Source organism: Pelophylax lessonae (genome assembly GCF_965119305.1).
Source record: "Pelophylax lessonae genome assembly, chromosome: 6".
In the NCBI taxonomy this organism is placed as follows: Eukaryota; Metazoa; Chordata; class Amphibia; order Anura; family Ranidae; genus Pelophylax; species Pelophylax lessonae.
In genome coordinates, this window is record NC_138773.1 from 218,167,672 (window position 1) to 218,188,096 (window position 20,425).

At 38.9% G+C, this 20,425-nt stretch overlaps 1 protein-coding gene across 2 annotated transcripts in view; it reads right to left on the reverse strand.

Annotated features, from left to right (window-relative positions):
• ERBB4 (erb-b2 receptor tyrosine kinase 4) overlaps nt 1–20,425 on the reverse strand; it is a 1,312,942-nt gene that overhangs the window by 307,583 nt on the left and 984,934 nt on the right. For both annotated transcript variants that reach the window (XM_082261897.1, XM_082261896.1), the window contains exons 14-15: nt 19,284–19,377; nt 17,847–18,001 (exon numbers count right to left, since the gene is read on the reverse strand). In XM_082261897.1, the coding sequence (XP_082118023.1) occupies nt 17,847–18,001; nt 19,284–19,377 (249 nt within the window). The remainder of the gene's footprint in view (nt 1–17,846; nt 18,002–19,283; nt 19,378–20,425) is intronic.

Consider the following 20,425-nt stretch of genomic DNA (forward strand, 5'->3'; position numbering starts at 1 on the left):
CACCCTCTGTTTGAGGATGCCCCACAGATACTCAATAGGGTTTAGGTCTGGAGACATGCTTGGTCAGTCCATCGCCTTTACCTTCAGCAAGGCAGTAGTTGTCTTGCAGGTTTATTTGGGGTCATTATCATGTTGGAATACTGCTCTGCAGAGTCTCTGGAGGGAGGGGACCTTGCTCCTCTTCAGTATGTCACAGTACATGTTGGCATTCATGGTTCCCTCAAAGAACTGTAGCTCCCCAGTGCCGGCAGTGCTCATGCAGCCCCAGACTATGACAATTCCCACCACCATGCTCCCACCAAGCAGAGGCTTCCTTCTGGGATGACAGCCATGCAGACCAATTTAATGCAGTGTGCGGCGTATGGTCTGAGCACTGACAGGTTGACCCCCTACCACATTCGACCTCTGCAGCAATGCTGGCAGCACTCATACATTTATTTCCCAAAGACAACCTCTGGATATGACGCTGAGCATGTGCACTCAACTTCTTTGGTTGACCATGGCGAGGCTGGTTCTGAGTGAATCTTGTCCTGTTAAACCACTGTTTGGTCTTGGCCACCGTGCTGCAGCTCAGTTTTAGGGTCTTGGCAATCTTCTTATAGGCCATCTTTATGTAGAGCAACAATTCTTTTTTTCAGATCCTCAGAGATTTCTCTGCTATGAGGCGCCATGTTGAACTTCCAGTGACAAGTATGAGAGAGTGAGAGCGATAACACCAAATTTAACACACCTGCTCCCCATTCACACCCGAGACCTTGTAACACTAATGAGTCACATAACACCGGGGAGGGAAAATGGCTAATTGGGCCCAGTTTGGACATTTTCACTTAGGGGTGCACTCACTTTTGTTGCCAGCGGTTTAGACATTAATGGCTGTGTTGAGTTAATTTGAGGGGACAGAAAATTTACACTGTTATACAAGCTGGACACTCACTACTTTACATTGTAGCAAAGTGTAATTTCTTCAGTGGTGTCACATGAAAAGATATAATAAAATATTTACAAAAATATGAAGGTTGTATTAATTTTGTGAGATATTGTATTTTTTATAATTTATGATTTTACTTGCAATGGTTGCTGTTCTGCTGCAGACCTGGGCTGTGTGAGTTGTGATCATCCATTGTGGGTGGTTTCCTCCCTGTCCAATAATTGATCCAACCTGTCGGCCTGTGGTCTTAAGGGAACCTGTATACCTGGGGCAATTAGTAATAAGTAAGCACGGGAGTGTGAAACGCATCTAATGAGCATCTACTGAGCATCTGTGGACCTTGCGTGTGTCATGTTTCATCATTTAATCAATTTTCAATAAAGAGGTTGATTTTATTCACTGGATGTGTCGCCACCTTCTTCACTCTCTATGGATGATTTTGCTTGCGGACCAGGCAGGCACCTGGGTTCTCACAGCAGTGCATAGGATCCTGCAGGCTGGTTCGAAACGCTGTGTACCCAGCTCTTCCTTCAACTGAGTAATCAGTCTAATATGGATATACCATTCAATTTAGGGGCATGGCTGTAGACATATTTTTTTATTGTCAACTGGTAGAAAAAAGGAGCCAATGTATCTCTCAAAGATTATTTATAGTATCAGTTGACTTACTATTCACGGAGTTCAGATTTATTCTAAAAGAACATTTTATTTCAATTTTAAAGACCATGCTGCTCCCTACCATTATACATAATTTATAAATATTTGTAGAATTGTCCAGAGAATTTTACAACAGTAACTGATAAATGTAGATTTATTTAAATGAGGCCCAAAGCAGAGGCATTTATCCAGCACTTTGGACAACTTATTAAAATTTCTGTTTAATGAATGTCTTCTAACAGCAACAAGTGGATATCTTACAGCACGGGGAGTACTATGGATATTATGGTAAATCCACATAATATTAAAGATAAAGATTTTCATATATGAATGCCGATCTAACTAGCATTCAGAGGCCATGTTGCTAAATATTTATTTTATTATTCAAGATTGCAGGGAAATGTAGGAAAACATGGCCTATTTTTAAGTCCTGGGTAATTTTCTCCTCTACACAGCCTCTCAGCAGCACATAATATTGTGACAGGCAATGGAGAAACATCTCAGTTAGGTTAATGACCCCTAAGATTTATGTTTGTCATTCAGAAGCAGTTGAGTTTTAATTGACAAGCAGGTGAGAGCACTGAGTTTGTATGGCTTCAGCTCACAGTAGCTCCTGCCACATCTCCTGTCTTAGGGTATCTTCACATGCCCTTTAATGTGTCCTCTTGTTGACAGGGGCTCAGAAAGATTTCCATCCTTGGCCTTTACAGAGCAGGCGGAAGGGTAATGGAAAAAAGTCTCCATATATGGCTTGCTATAAAAACCTGGAAACGTTTCTATTTTTTCCATAAGCAAAAATCCATGTAAACTGGAGAGCAATACTTATATAAGGAATATATTTGTCGCTAGTTTTACAAGATCTATTTCTAGATGTAAGAACCAGAAAGAACACTGCATATGTGAAATAGTACTCCCATTATTTAAAGCCCCTCGGGCCCCACCAGACAGTAGTCAGAGTTTTCCTTGCCAGGGTGCCTACTTAGGGACAACGAAGAAAAGTATTCATCTGGATTTTACAAGTTAAAAGATTTTTTTTTTGTTTTTTGTTTTTTACTTTTACACCTGCTTACTTTTTCACCTGGCCTATATAATGGATCTTGCTAAAAAGAATATCAAATATGGTTTCAGTAAATTTTTTAAGGTGGCAGTAGAAAGCACTGACTGTAACTAGTTGTTTTCTTTAAAACAATTTTAGTGTACCTAAAGTAAATCTAAAGCTAACACTTTTTTTATAGGGTAAGGGAGAGTTAAACCCCTCCAAACCTCAGTGTGTTTGTGTCCCTTTAGGGAAATTTCCCCTTATTTCTGTCCTGTAAACACATCACGAAAAAAGAAAAAATCTCTCCAAAGTGAGCATAATCTGTTTTTAGACAGTTCTCATTGGAACGCGAGTCACCAATAGAAGATTCCCCCTCTATTCCTGTTCAGTTCCTGCCAATTCAGAATTTTGGATTTTCCCAATGACAATGGTCACCAGGAAAAACAGAGAGAGTGAATCTCCTTAAAACTTTATTGAAATGCCAGTTTACCAAAGATTGAATTAAAAAAATTCAAATTAATATAAAATATATAACATACATTTTAACTTTAACCAGTCTGGGACACTGGGCATATTACACATACCCCCCACAAACTTTACAAAAGTACACAGGTTATGCGTAGTACAGTTCTGTCCCACTGTTGCTCCCCCTTGCACTTGCTGTCAATTTTTAGCTGTTATTTTGACATTTGAGTTGCTGTGCAAATATAGCAGCTATAATAGCAGCTGCTGTAAAAAAAATGGATGTTCTGACAATGTGTTTATAAACACTGTTCAGACATGAAATAGAGCGATACAAAGTAACAGTGTTACTTTTTTATTTTTGTTCCCACAAGGGCAGTACAATCAGGTTCACCTGTATGTTTTTACTCAGCAATTTCAGCAGGAAATTCTGAGCAAATGTTAGGGGGGGAGCGCCAGTGGTTGCCCATATATTCAAAATGGGTCCTGGAAGCTCTGATATGTAAACCCAGAAAAACTGGATGGGCATGGATGCCCCATTTTATTTAGCAGGGGATATGTTCATGGATTTTCTGCTGATGGGACTGAATGGCACCCAAGTGAAAGGGGCCTTACTGTTTTATCCATCTGCATATCAAAGGTGTAAGCTTCTATATGCATGCAGTGCATCTGGAAAGTATTTAAAGCACTTTACTTTTTCCACATTTTGTTATGTTCCAGCCTTATTCCAAATTAATTGAATTCATTATTTTCTTCAAAACTCTTCTAACAATACCCCATAATGACAACGTGAAAGAAGTTTGTTTGAAATCTTTGCAAATTTATTAAAAATAAAAAAAATTAAAAAAATCACATGTACATACGTATTCACAGCCTTTGCTCAATACTTTGTTGAAGCACCTGTTTGGCCAGTTTCTCCCATTCTTCTTTGCAGGACCCCTCAAGTTCCATAAGGTTAGATGAGGAACGTCACAGCCATTTTCAGATTTCTCCAGGGATGTTTAATCGAGTTCAGGTCTGGGCTCTGGCTGGGCCCCTTAAGGACATTCACAGAGTTGTACCATAGCCACTCCTTTGTTATCTTGGCTGTGTGCTTAGGGTCATTGCCCTGTTGGAAGATGAACCTTTGCCCCAGTCTCAGGTTCAGGGCACTCTGGAGCAGGTTTTTTTTTTTTATCAAGGATGTCTCTGTATATTGCTGCATTCATCATTCCCTCAATCCTGACTAGTCTCCCTGACTAGTCTCACACTTCCTGCCGCTGAGAAACATCCCCACAGCATGATCCTGCCACCACCATGCTTCACTGTAGGGATGGTATTGGCCAGCCGATGAGCGGTGTCTGGTTTCTTCCAGACATGATTCTTCCATTCAGGCCATAGAGTTCAATCTTTTGTTTTCTATGGTCCTCTGAGAGTCCTTCAGGTGCTTTTTGGCAAACTCCAGGCGGGCTGCCATGGGCCTTTTAATGAGGAGTGGCTTCCATTTGACCCCTCTACCATACAAGCCTGATTGGTGGAGTGCTGAAGACATGGTTTTTCTTCTGGAAGGTTCTCCTCTCTCCGCAGAGAAATGCTGGAGCTCTATCAGAGTGACCATCGGGTTCTTGGTCACCTCCCTGAATAAGGCCCTTCCCCCCAATTGCTCAGTTTGACCAGACGGTCTGCTCTAGCAAGAGTTCTGGTGGTTCCAAACATCTTCCATTTATGGATGCCACTGTGCTCATTGGGACCTTCAATGTTACAGAAATGTTTTTGTACCCTTGTACCCTTCCCCAGATCTGTGCCTCGATACAATCCTGTCCCTGAGGTCTACAGACAATTCCTTGGACTTCATGGCTTGGTTTGTGCTCTGACATGCAATGTTAACTATGGGACCTTACATAGACAGGTGTGTGCCTTTCCAAATCATGTCTATCTACTGAATTCATTATAGGTGGACTCCAATCAAGTTTTAGGAACATATCAAGGATGATCAGTGGAAACAGGATGCACCTGAGCTCAATTTTGAGTGTCATGGCAAAGGCTGTGAATACTTATGTACATGTGATTTTTTTTTGTTTTTTGTTTTCAATAAATTTGCAAAGATTTCAAACAAACTTCTTTCACTTTGTCATTATGGGGAATTTTTATTTTTAGCAGAATTTTGAGGAAAATAATACATTTTATCACATTTTGGAATAAGGCTGTACCATAACAAAATCTGGGAAAAGTGAAACGCTGTGAATACTTTCCAGATGCACTGTATGAGGTCAGTTAATACAAATAACAAAAAAAAAATTTTTTTATACAATTTGATACCTTATTAACCCTTCATTTCCCCGATCAGCCTGAATTAACTTTTCACCCTTAAAGTGGAATTATCTTTTCTCAATCAACATTAACTATGTTAATCCTCATGCTGGAATAGAAAGGTATATTATATTTACTTGTTTAAAATGTTTTTTGAAATTTCTTCAGTTACTTCCTTGTTTCTGTCTTACGCCAAAATCATGTCATACATTCCAGAAGTGTTCATGGGCATTTTTTTATTTTATCTGGAGGAGGAGAGGAGGGGCTTTTTCAGCTAAGCACAGCCACCTACCTGCATGTCTGAGCTAAGGGCAGATGAATTCCAGAAAGTAAATGCTATACGAATCATCTTCCCTTACTCAAGATGACTGCAGCTATTAAAGCTACGAGGTAGCTTTTCAAAGTGATTTCTCAACAAAGCATGGAGACATAGAATGATGAGTGAGTTTGCTTTTAATTTTAAAAATGTAACTATTATTTTCTGGTTGTTTTTTTTTTATTTCTATTTTTCTAATCATTATTATTTAAACTTTTTGGTTTGTATTAGTTTGTTCAATAACATTTTTAGTGTAACATAAAAAAATTTACTTAACAAAAAAAAAAAAAAAAAAGTATTTATCAATTGTAAAAAAAAAAAAAATGCAATGCTTTATACCAGAATCACAATTTTAGTGTAATTTTTAAAAGGAACAACTATGTAATAAAATGTAAACGATTTTTTAAACTAACACAGATTAAAGTTTTAAAAGAAAAAAGTAACTGGATTCAATTCAGACAGGTCTTCTTTCATGCATGTCAATAAATAGGGCCTAGCTAATTTATAGTCACAGTGTTAAGGGATATATTGGTGAATCTGAGATGTATGGATAAAGCAATAGTAAGGCTACAATGACACCTCTTCTGTTTGTAGTGCATTTAAAATTCTCCTTTCTCCATCTCTGGATTTTCCGAAGATATAAATAGTAATGCATGTAAGATGTACTGCACTACAACTTCACCACATAAACAGCAGAAGTGAAAGTAGCCCTGAGCAGAGGTATTTATCGAGCACTTTGGACAACGTATTACATTTCTGTTTACCAACTCCTTTCTAACAGCAGCAAGTATATAGGATACAGTATGGGGTGCCGGGCACTGTGGTTCCCCCTGTCCCCTATGTCACTACTGTATCCTGTAGTGATAAAGGATAGCTAGAGAAACCACAGCCTCCAGCCAGGGAAACGCTATCTGACACATCCAGAAGTGTCAAAAAACAGTGCCAGAAGCCCAGGAAAGTCAAGGTTCCCCTCACCACCTACCGGAAAGGTAAGTATTCATGTTCTTCCAGTTTTATTTACTAGAGCTAATGACAAAGTGCTTTAATTATGGTTTTTGAAGTAGGAAGTAGACATCTATCCATGTAAAATAAAAATAAAAATGTTTTAAAAAAATTGAAATAGAAAAATGATACACATTAGGATTACTTACTTAAAGTCTTACTAAACCCACAACAGTAAAATCAGTCTGACTATGCAGTAAAGCATGCTTGTTATACTCACTGTGAAACCTACAGGGTAGTCCTCTGCATTGTGTAAAAAGGCTGTTTGATCCTGTCTTCTCTGATCCTCCCCTTTTTCCAAAGTCCCCAAACCAACTCCTGATAGAACAGAGGCAAGGGGACAAGCCACACATGCCCAGTTTGGCGTGTATTGCTAGAGAGTTTGTTTTCTCTTGGGAGAGTGCATGTGATCAGCACAGGTCCAGACAGAAGGCCAGGGGTCCTGCAGCCTTAGAAGACAATCACAGGAGAATGAAAACTCCCCCTTAAAGCTTTAACCAGACACTGACTGAGTCACAAGACTGATCTAACTGCTGATGAAAAAAAGGTATTTAGCAGTTCATATTCACTAAAACTATTGCATTTCCATGTTCTGTGTACTGTGGGAGACCAGATATAGTAAATCCAGGGTCCTAGGTTTAGTAAGACTTTAGGGACATAAATTGTGACATTTGCAAAATATTTTGCATTGCATTATTTGTAAAGCAAAAATAGGAATTATGTGAGAAAATAATGACACAAGGAATTACTGCTTTAGTAAAGGACAGTGAATCTTTGTAATGGATTTCAGACAGTGGAAGCAACAAATCTAATAAAATCATGTTCACTTTATTAGAAAAAGTCAAGCAGAACAACTCTCAAATATGATCTGAACTGGTTTTAAACTGAAGATTATATGGACTCGGACCATAACACCAAAGGTAATCAAAGTGAATAACCGAGCACGAGTTAAATGAAATGGAAGTAGTTGTAAAAGAGAAGTTATAACTACTATTATAGTGAATTACAGGAAAGGTTATGAGCAGCTAACTTCAGAAGAAGAAACAACATAAAGATTGCCTATTTTGGACGTCATAAGGATTTTGAAAGTTACAGAGAGTGGTAAACACTGGCTACCATGTACTGCTTAACAGTAATTGTCAGAAAGGTTTGCTAGTCAAGAAAAAAATCATATTATGGGACTAGCAGAAAACACATGTTAAATGTAAAAGTTAAAAGAAGTATCCACCGTAATGTTCTATTTTCTGTGCTTTGCAAGTTGCTGTCTGTAGTTAAAATGTTAAACAGTCCTCTATCTCTTTCTGCTTAACTGCAGCTAGTTAGGGCTAGAAGTATTTAAAATATGCTAAAAACATGGGCTTTATTCGGCTGAAATATTTTAAATCCTGTTGAAAAAAACTGAGGGCCATTGTTTAATACAAACCATGTCTAGAAACATTTAATTTCAATTCTTTTCTTCTCATATATTGTGGATGCCTATGTGTATTTTAAAGGTTCTGATTCAAAAGGTCTTTTGTATTAGTGCCTAATCAGAAGATTGTTAGCATTCTTTAGCACAAATAGATATTAGTATGGTTCCTGATTGCAAGATCATAGCTTCCCAGGGGTTACAAGTGTAATGATGTCAGCAAAGTGGATGCAATACCATTTCTTCATTGTGAGCATTCATTTCTGACCAGAAAATATATCTCCAGTACCGATTTAACATCTCTAAACTTCTTTGTGCCCATGGTATTTTTGTGTTATCAATTCAATTCTCTTGAAAATGGAAACAGCTGTCCTTTCACATTTGTTAATCAGATAATTCACATTAAACACTTCAAAAAAGGTCCAAAATGAACCGTAAAAAGATTTGTTTTGTTCATCTGAATTTTTTATTTTTCAGGAAATAGCCCTTATCCACAGTAAGCATCTTTGTACTCATGAAGAATATCTGAGCTATTGACATCAGATGAATATGTACCACTGACGAAGTCCCGCCCTGAGGGACGATACACGTGCAGAAGGGAGGGAGTAGTTGCTGACGTCACCCGCTGTCAACCAGGAAGAGAAGCAGCAGTGTCTGGTTGCCGACACGCTGTAACATGCTTATGCTAACAAACTACTTTTATCTAGACTGAGGTGAGGATAGCGTGCCTTATTGAAGATAGCTGGTATTGGGAGACTGTTCCTGCTTCTCATAGGCATGCAGATCTGTATCCCTGCTCCTTGGAATGGTTTAAGTGGATTTACATGCCCTAATATCAGGTCCTTCAGGTGAGAGGCCAATTTATCTGGTGAAGGATAGCTGCACTGTCAAGCACTTATTATCCCTTCCTTAGAGGAGAGTGTGTTTGAGCAACTTTCATCACAGGACCTCTTGCATGGGTTTTATAAATTTAGTTTTAGGTTTAGCGCTGCACTATGTATTGTGGTATTATCAGATGAATACGTAGTTTAAAAGCCATCAACAGACAGTAGAGCCAGACAAATTCTGAGCCCTGAGGGCCCTTTCACACGGGCGTTCCGCATGTCCGCAAATTATCCTATTTTTTTGCGGATGATACACGGACATAATGTATGTCAATGGCATTGCGGATGTCAGCGGATGACCATCCGCTGACATCCGATTTTCATCCTTTCAGTTCTGCTCCATTTTTTTGGAACGGAACAGAACCCTATTTATGTTCCGTTTCAAAAAACGGAACGGATGCAAAATTGGATGTCAGCGGTGTCATCCGCTGACATCCGCAATGCCCATAGACATACATTATGTCCGTATATCATCCGCAAACGGATGGGATGATATACGGACATACGGAGCGGATGACACAAGTGTCATCCGCTCCGTGAAAAAAAAATAAAAAAAAGTGCCGGAGCGAATCACAATGCGGTCCGCTCCGTGTGAAAGAGCCCGGAAACTGAATTAGCTATACAATTTATAATCTAAAACATTCATTTCTGTTTGTTGCCTTTAGGTACAAGTCAAAGTGCACACACACCTGATTGCTTTCCATAGTATTTGTAAGGCTTGTGTTTAGTAGCTGCAACTAATAACCACAAGCATTCAAATATTTTACATTTAATTGTCATATATTTTGCTTGAATTTATTTACTAGCAGAGGTGACAAACTATTATTTGTTAAGTCATCTGAATCCATGCTAGATGTATATCCTACAGACCTTTGAAGTAATACATGTCATCATAGTATATGATATTTTTTTCATGTTTGACACATGTTGTCTGGACATTTTTTCATGATCCATGTATAAAAATATAGTTATATTTATACATAGGGAATGCTGACTTCAGTCATCTGTAGCTACAGGCATACTTCTTATTCACAACACATTACCAGAAGCACTCTAACCATCCATAGCTGTAGCAAAATTTGGCAAAGACCACAAACACGTCTTCCCTGATGCATCCAATCATCATTACTGAGATTGTTTGGATCCTCTTCAATGCAAGGCAAAGATGTGCTACACAAAAGAAGGCTTATGTGTTGCTGTCTCATTCTTCCACCTTAATGTCTCTGTTGTAATTATTTTTGTAAAAAGGTAAAATGCCCCTTTGTGAATAGCAGCAGCTGTTGACATCAACATGTTATAATTCATGGCTTTGAATTTACATGCTAAAAAAAGGACAGCCAGCATTGTATGACTCTCATAGCACTTGTAAATTCCATTCTTGTGTTTCTAAAGGCTGGTCCACTCCGTTTCATATCAGGTTAAAAACATGAAGGGTGTTAATAAGTGAGAAGTAGCATAAGAATGTTATATTTGTAGATTAAAGACATTTTCATGTTGGTAACCTGAAAATAATACATCTACGTCCTGTTTAGTTATTATAAATTTGCATAAAACTGTTCGAACATATTGAGATTTTGTTTTCTAATCAAACTAATGAAGCCTATATTGCAATCTTTCTCAACCTTTTTACACAGAGGAACCATTGAAATACATTTCCAGTTTCAGGGAACCCCTGCTAAAAAAAAATGCTATACAGTATGTGCGACTCATGATACATTAGTGTGATGGTCAGTGGGAAGAATGCTCCTTACACTTGTGGTTATTGGGAAGAAGTATCTCCTACAGATAGCTAAAAGGATGAATGGTGTCAGTGGGAAGTTATCGGAGAGGCAGAAATTGCTCATTGCTCAAGGAACCCCCAGCACCCTCTGGAGGAACCCTGGTTGAGAAACCCTGCTCTACTGTCTGTCATTAACTCTATAATAAGATAAAAAAATTCAATTTCAGACTAACCCTTGCCTTTATTGCTTGCCATCATTTGGCAAAACTTGTCAAGAGGCAGCATTTCCTGCATCTTATTGCTCAGTCCTCACCAAAAGTATTTTAAGCCAAATCTAGAGTACTGTTAGGCATTACTCTTAAGGGAGGCTTAATCTACATCCTCACTTGAAGCACTTTGGCTCTGGTCTTCTATCTTTTTCTCCTACTCTTTTAGGTCAAAATCCCAGTTATAAATGTTCATGGTTCCAAAGTAAGTATAGGATGGACAAAAAAAATATAGACTGATCTAACCTAAGACTACATAGGTGTCCCATAATGCATGAACATTGCATATTTATGTATTTATTTATTTATTTGAAGACTGATGCCATAAAAAAATAAACTTTTTCTTGAAATGGCTATATTATAACTTAAAATAAACCCGTCAAAGATGTGGGCCATTTCGATTGATAAAACAATTTCTTCTTCAAGAAAAGTCAGCACAGAAAAAAAAAAATGGAAGCAATTTTTTGGGTGGTATAGCAGCCAATAATTTGTTTACATGCTTAAACTACCATTGCCATAACATAGTTGCATAGTTGCATAGTTAGCCATGTTTAAAAAAGACACAAGTTCATCTTGTTCGACCAACAGAAAAAAAATAAACAACTATAAAACCTCCATAAACAGATCCCCAAACCCGCAATTTATCCAGTAGAAAGCAAAAACACTATAAAGTATGGTCTCTTTCCCAGACTCCAGTGGGGGGAAAGAAATTAAATTCCTTCCTGATCCCCTGAAGGCAATCAGATATTATTTGGAACAAGTAGTGTTATTACCCATAAATATATTTTGTGCATTTAGAAATGCATCCAGCTATTTTTTTAAAGCTGACCAGAACTAGTTGCTGAGGGAGTCTATATCACATTTTCACAGCTCTTACTGTGAAAAAGCCTTTCGGTATGTGGAGGTTAAATCTTTTTTCCACCAAAGGTAAAGAATACCCCCTTGTCCTTTGTAATCACCTTATAGTTAATCTCTGCACAAGTTCACTATATGGACCACTAATGTATTTATACATGGGTATCATATCCCCCTTAATTGCCTCTTCTCAAGGAAGAACAAATTCAGTTAAGCTAATGCTTCGTCATATGTAAAAGGAACGACACCGGGCTAATACCCAAATGTGGAAAAAATCAGAAAGCCGCTAGCACTACAATAGACCAAAAATTGTGTAGATACATAATATAAAAAAAGCGCCTCAGGCCTATGAGGATGTCATGTATGACAAAACGCGTCAGTGTACTCTTTCCCACTGTGATCATTCTACATTACAAATGCTGTTTACCTGCAGATTTTTTGTAAGTGTTTTGTACTTTTTTTTTAAATAAATGTGTTTTAAATGGTTTTACACTATGTGTGACTATTTGGCTTGTCTCTACATACTGCCCTAAACCTGGAGATATGGTTTACCTAAGGTGAAGTCCATTCCCATCGGAGGTGTGGTGATGCATTTTGGATATCTTTATTGAAGATTCCTGAGCGATTGGGGTCTCTAAGTCCTTGTTAATTATCCCTGCTTGTATGACCCATTTACTGTATGGTACCTGGGTCAACAACCTCTGGTAAGCACAACATCTTTATCCGTGGTGGTGGGCTTGTCACATTGGCGACTACTGGCGTCTGGACATCTTTGTCTCCATATAAGTTTTATAGTACTTTCACTTGAGCACCTTTTTAGAAAGTATATATATATATATATATATATATATATATATATTAGCACTTTTATATATTATGAATAATTCCTCATAGCTGAGCTCCTCCATGCTTCCTAATAGTTTGGTTTCCCTTCTTTCCCTTCTCTGCACACTTGTTCCCTAATAATATTTTTTGTGAATTGCCCAGAACTGAACTGCATTTTCCAGATGACCTCTTACCAATGCTCTGTACAGGAGCAAAAAGTGCATAACTTTACATTTATCAAAATGAAACCTTATCTGCCATATAGTTGCTGAATGTAATAGTGCATTGAGGTTGGCTTGTAAGTTGGAGACATCAGGTAAGGATGCTATTTTACTGCATACTGTAGCTTGGTGTTATCTGCAAACACTGAAATTGTATTTTTATTCCCAAACTCTATATACAATTTATGTTAAAAAGTAAGGGTCCCAACACTGAACTTAGGGGTATGCCACTAATAACCTTAGACCATTCAGAGAGTACAGTGCCTTGCGAAAGTATTCGGCCCCCTTGAACTTTGCGACCTTTTGCCACATTTCAGACTTCAAACATAAAGATATAAAACTGTAATTTTTTTGTGAAGAACCAACAACAAGTGGGACACAATCATGAAGTGGAACGAAATTTATTGGATATTTCAAACTTTTTTAACAAATAAAAAACTGAAAAATTGGGCGTGCAAAATTATTCAGCCCCCTTAAGTTAATACTTTGTAGCGCCACCTTTTGCTGCGTTTACAGCTGCAAGTCACTTGGGGTATGTCTCTATCAGTTTTGCACATCGAGAGACTGAAATTTTTGCCCATTCCTCCTTGTAAAACAGCTCGAGCTCAGTGAGGTTGGATGGAGAGCATTTGTGAACAGCAGTTTTTAGTTCTTTCCACAGATTCTCAATTGGATTCAGGTCTGGACTTTGACTTGGCCATTCTAACACCTGGATATGTTTATTTGTGAACCATTCCATTGTAGATTTTGCTTTATGTTTTGGATCATTGTCTTGTTGGAAGACAAATCTCCGTCCCAGTCTCAGGTCTTTTGCAGACTCCATCAGGTTTTCTTCCAGAATGGTCCTGTATTTGGCTCCATCCATCTTCCCATCAATTTTAACCATCTTCCCTGTCGCTGCTGAAGAAAAGCAGGCCCAAACCATGATGCTGCCACCACCATGTTTGACAGTGGGGATGGTGTGTTCAGGGTGATGAGCTGTGTTGCTTTTACGCCAAACATAACGTTTTACATTGTTGCCAAAAAGTTCGATTTTGGTTTCATCTGACCAGAGCACCTTCTTCCACATGTTTGGTGTGTCTCCCAGGTGGCTTGTGGCAAACTTTAAACAACACTTTTTATGGATATCTTTAAGAGATGGCTTTCTTCTTGCCACTCTTCCATAAAGGCCAGATTTGTGCAGTAAACGACTGATTGTTGTCCTATGGACAGAGTCTCCCACCTCAGCTGTAGATCTCTGCAGTTCATCCAGAGTGATCATGGGCCTCTTGGCTGCATCTCTGATCAGTCTTCTCCTTGTATGAGCTGAAAGTTTAGAGGGACAGCCAGGTCTTCGTAGATTTGCAGTGGTCTGATACTACTTCCATTTCAATATTATCGCTTGCACAGTGCTCCTTGGGATGTTTAAAGCTTGGGAAATCTTTTTGTCTCCAAATCCGGCTTTAAACTTCTCCACAACAGTATCTCGGACATGCCTGGTGTGTTCCTTGTTCTTCATGATGCTCTCTGCGCTTTAAACGGTCCTCTGAGACTATCACAGTGAAGGTGCATTTATACGGAGACTTGATTACACACAGGTGGATTCTATTTATCATCATTAGTCATTTAGGTCAACATTGGATCATTCAGAGATCCTCACTGAACTTCTGGAGAGAGTTTGCTGCACTGAAAGTAAAGGGGCTGAATAATTTTGCACGCCCAATTTTTCAGTTTTTTATTTGTTAAAAAAGTTTAAAATATCCAATAAATTTTGTTCCACTTCATGAGTGTGTCCCACTTGTTGTTGATGCTTCACAAAAAATTACAGTTTTATATCTTTATGTTTGAAGCCTGAAATGTGGCAAAAGGTCGCAAAGTTCAAGGGGGCCGAATACTTTCGCAAGGCACTGTATGAATCATTAATTACTATTTTTTGAATACAATATTTTAGCCAGCTTTCTATCCATCCAGTTTTTTATCCATTTACTCATTAGCTATATGCTTTTGCAAAGTCCAAGTATACTATATCCACAGCAACTCCATTATCTAAGTTTTTGCATATTTCCTCAAAAAAAAAAAAGCCGATTTGTTTTTCAACTTTGATCCTTCGTGAATTCATGCTGACAGATATGGCAGAGGCAAATAAATGGTTAAAGATGGCTTCCATAACCCGCTGCTGGGGTTGAAAACTTCTTCAATGCCTGCACTCTGCACTATACCTATTATCAATGAAAGTAAATAATTTTTTCAAGTCGGACTGCATCCTGCTGGAAAAACCTTGTTGGTGCTAATTAGAATACGATCAATATCAATAAATTTCAGCTCAAAGGAAACTTTATTTGCATCGTTCCCTGTTGAACAGACTAATAAATCCAAGCACACATTTATTGTCTTCACAGTGACAATCAACAGTTTCTGATCAACATTTGTAATTTAAAGTGATTGGATCGACACAGGAAAGTTTCCTATTGGCTTTAAAGTGATGAAACACTTTCGACATCTAGTTGATTAAAGCTTATGTCCAGCCTTTTTTTTTAGTTTGGATAGATTAGAGAACACTTAAAGTGGAAGGCAGGTCAAAACCTAACTAACCTAAATCTACTCCCACCCACATTCTATGCCTATTCTATCTACCTTGAAAAAGGAAAGATGTCTATCATTACCTATTCTGAAGTTGTTCCGGTCTGGTCACATGAGCAAGTCCCAGTGCTGGCTTCAGTGTAGAGGAGAGACAGCCGACAACAGATGCCTCATAGTAAGCCTATGGGTGATGTCATCGCCCAGGCTCTTCAGTCGTTGTCAGTAATCTCTCCTCTACACTGAAGCTGGTGCTGGAGTGATCACGTGACCTGATCGGAGCAACTTCAGAATAAGTAGGTAAAGTCATCTTTCTATTTACAGGGTAAAAGAATAGGTTTTGAATGGGTGTGGGAATAGATTTACAGTGGATCTTTACCCTAGAAAAAAAAATAAAAATCAGCAGCTACAAATACTGTAGCTGCTTACTTTGAATAAGAGGACCCTTACCTGTCCAGGGATTCAGTGCTGTCTTCACCTGGGCCGGTTCTCCGCTGGTCTTCAAGTCTCCGCCACCACCATATTTACTGTGAGAAACTGGCTGTGACTCGTTGCAGCTTAACAGCTGGCTTTCCACTGCGCCAGGCTGCACTTCGTGAATGGTTCAACAGCCTTCTGGGACCTATGACGTGCCCAGAAGTCTGGTTGGCAAAGAGCGGGGGGCCCGGGCAGTTTGAGCAGCAGTGAGAGTGGATACTTATCAAAACTAGGTACCCATTCCCCCAATAAAAAATGTAATGGGGGACACAAAGAGGAACTTCCCCTTTAGGGTGAAGCTCCAATTTAAGCTTAGTTTGACTTGCCTTCCAATTTAATATTCTTTTAGGTTTTTATTTCTGGCTGTGACTGTACTTGGGAGATTTTCCCTCACTTCCTGTCCATGAAGAATACCATACAAGACATTGGGGGTGCCAACATCACAGGAAGAGGAAGTCAAGGAAAGCAACATAACAGACAGTTTATCAAATTAAATGGTCAATTAGAAAAACTGATGACTGTATATCCAGCATAACATGAACTAGAATAGAAGGAGTCTTATTGGTTGCTATTGGTAACTCAAAAGCTGAAGTCAAATTTCAGTAGAATGAACATTCACTCAAATGGCTGCTTCCGCCTTGCATGTGTAGGATAAACAGTGGAATGTATTTTGACGCTATCAGATAATCCCCTGAAGACTATAAGGCATCAAAGGATGTTGCATTAACATTGCATTATGAGAATAACTCGAAGACTAGCGTCTGGAAACTTTGGAGGAAGCATAAGCACAGAACAATTTCATTTAATTGCTTTCTATCTCTTGTCTAGCTACCTCCCTTTCCTATTAATGAAGGATTTAACTCTGCTTAGCTGTGCTCTGAAATGTATGACACATACATCATGGCTGCAAATAAACAGAGTGGTAGCTCCGACACCTGGATTATTTTCCAAACACTTCTGTCAGCACCAGAGGGACAATGTAAAAATATCTCTAGATTTCCCTACACATTACATGGCTGCATCCAGTAAAATGCTGAGATCATGCAAAGCAAGGCACGGATGGGCTTGGGAGACCTCTATCTCCAATTGCAGCAACGAGGTGAGAAACCGGCTAAGCAATGTTTTATTAGTTCTCCTGTAATTGCTGAACATTACAGCGGTGTTTTGCTGTGGGTGCACATTCCTATTTAAATTGCTCAACCCCTGCGGGACCTGATCTTACATTCCTAGAGATAGTCCTGGGGCAGTAAATGAGAGCAGAGGGACGAGAAATACTCTTGTAAGACACTTGTCTGAGGTTAACACAGTTTTATCATTCAGCTCATGCTGGAGGAATAGGATTATCCATGCAATATTAGAAGCAGACTAAAAACCGTGGCCTCCGTGCGGGTAGGCTTAACCTTGCAAGAAACTGCTGCATTTATCCATGGTTAACAGTTTTTACTGAGAATAAATCAATATGTTGTTATGTAAATGTGTACATATACATGCTAGTTTTGATACCAATACAGGAGAAAATATAAATACACATTTAACATATTTTAAAGTTAAAATATCATATACTGATGGAGCAACTGAATAGTAACACTCTTAAGGTTTGTTTACATCAGATTCCCTTTTCTTGCAATTTCAGTACAGAAAAGTGCAGTCCTTCAAACTGGCTTCTTCTGTCCCAGTAATAACAAAATTAGAGTATGCAAAGTTTTTGGTCCATTGACCACCAGTTTCTTACTCAAGGAGCGTAAAATGTGGTCCTTTAGAATACTTTTAAAGTTCTACAAGAAATCTAAAATGTGAAAGTATTGAAGCTAAAACTTTTTTCCCAGCTTGAAATTGATTGGGGAAAATCAGTTTCCTGTGATAAAAAGTTTGCTAGAGTTGGGTTTATTTGCTGGTTATACTGTATATCTAGTATTGTTTCAGGAAAATGTAAACTCTTACCCATCGGTACAGTTTGGGTGGCATGGACGGCATTCTCTGTCCTCATCAGCATATTTAAAAATGAAGCTGTGTGCTCCTTGAAGACCTTCCGGACATTTTTCCACACAGTTGGGACCATCTTTAAAATTAGAGCATTTCGCACAGTGCTCAGGCCCCTGAAATTGTCACACAAATGTTAAGGCTCATAAAAGAACATTTAAACCAACATATGTCATTGTCGTGTTCAGGATACTTGTAAGCCACCATGTGGGATCCACCAATGCCAGTTCCCTGTAATAGACTAGATATTATAATGACCTCTCTAGCATCACATATATTTACTCACTTACCTCCATGCCAGTGGTGCAGTTCCTGTAAGACTCTTCTGCATTTAATACTCCTGGGAGTTTCAGATGGCTATGTCCCCTGCTGGGTGTTTTGGCTCTATCCTCCAACTCTACATTACTGCTGTGTCGTGCACAGTAGTAACATAAAGGCTAAAGAAAGGAATCAAGGCACACAGTAGGGGACACAGGGACCCAACACTTCTGAAAGTTTTGAATGCTGAAGAGTTCAACAAAAGCTGCAGCACTGGAAAGGAAGAAGATGGTAACCTTTCGAGAGACGAGCATATATGATCTTCTATTACAAAGAACTGGTACTGGGAATTTTTTAAATCAATTAATGCAACATACAATGTTAATAGATTAATCAACAATATTCAAAATTTACTGTAATGTAAGAAAACCTGGACATTTCAAACTAAGTAGCATATCATAAAATTATGCATAGGCAGACACTGCTTAGTGAGAATATTTAGCATATTTAGAATAGGCAATGGAAACTGTATGCAAGTCTCAAATGTTCCTAAAGCTTTATCCTGCCCCTGCCTGCTATCCAAACAATAGGAGGTTTGTTCAACCAATAGGTAGTTTTAATAGGCGGGAGGGGCAAGACCAAACTCAAACTTTGGCCAAAACAGTGTGTATAACTTCAGCCCCTATCTCCAGATCTATTGATCCATCTGACATGTAGTTTTCACTAAAGGCATCATCTGCTTATGTATTTTACTCCATGTTATGTTCTGCATGAATTGGCCTGGGTATTGCATTACATATTCGTTTTCTAGTCTTATTCCATTCTTCAAAATTCAAAGCAAGAATTCCTGTATTTTGAGTATAACATGCTGCAGAACATAGGGAGCAAATATATAAAGGCTATGTTCATAAAATGCTGAATCAGACAAAAATGTAATAATAAAGATTAGTGCAGGGGTAGGCAAACATTGGCCCTCCAGCTGTTGCAGAAGCGCAAGTCCCATGCAAGACTCTGACAGCCATAATCATGACAGGTAGAGGCATAATGAAACTTGTAGTTCCACAAAAGCTGAAGGCCTAAAGTTTGCCCATCCTAATTTACGTGCTTTCTTATGAGTAGATTTATTTTAAACTCCCTTACCGGTCCATAACATGTAGCTACACCTCCTTCCATCTTCTCACATTGGCTGTCACAGTTGAGACAGACAGAACCATTGACAAACTCCCGGGGATCTCTGCAGACAAGATAATGAAAAACTATTGTAATTCTATTATTTCACTGGATATACTAAAGCCATTGCTCTTTTTAAATACATTGACAGTAATATGTCTTTTACCTTCTATACAGAAATCAAACATTGTTACTGGACTTGATCTACACTGTTGAGTGACAGGTAACCTATTTTTTTCTTAAATAACAAACATGTTTTACTTACCTGCTCTGGGCAAAACAACTCCTATCCTCTTCTTCTCGAGTCCCCTGTCAGCGCTCCTGGCTCCTCCCTCCTGTTGAATGCCCCCATAGCATGCAACACTCTGTGTGTCTATTGATACACAAAGTGAGACTCGGCCCCACCCCCGCTATCTGCTCACTGGCTGTGAGGGGGGCTGAGGGTGGAGCTGCATACAAAAGTTTTTTTTTACCTAAATGCAGAGAATGCATTAAGGTAAAAAAAAAAATCCTTCTGACATTAGAGCCACTTTAGCAATGTTCTATTCTTAAGGGGAAGGTAATAGTTGAGCTATAGCCTTGTAATCATTTACACCACATTGCCTTCATTTTGTTAAGGTTTATAGTGGGTAAAAAGGTAAAGCATGTTCAAATGCAGGATAATGACTTTAAGTTTCAAATAAAATTTTGAAAAAAATCTGAAGTCCGCTCTCTACTGACGTCACAAAAGTCAGTCCAGGCACCGTGTCATTGCGAAAATGGACGGGAGGATCCACCAGGTGCCTGGACTGACACCCGGCTCAGCTTCACAGTGAGCCACTGAGAGCCTGAGCCAGCCGCTCCCCGCCTCTCCACATCTCAGCACTCCAGTGAGCGAGGAAGGGGCAGAGCGGAGAGCTGCAGCTCTCTGTTAGGGGAGCTGTCAGAACTGAGCAATCGGCGGTGTTCAATCGCTCGGTTCTCAATGCAGAGGTGCCGGGGGGGACAGATACAGCATGGGACCAATGCGGCATCCACCTAGGTAAGTATGTATATGGAAAAAAAAAAACATTTTTTCTTCTTTTAAGTGTAAATTTGTTTAAAGTGGAACTTTAGTCCGAAAATTAAGTCCT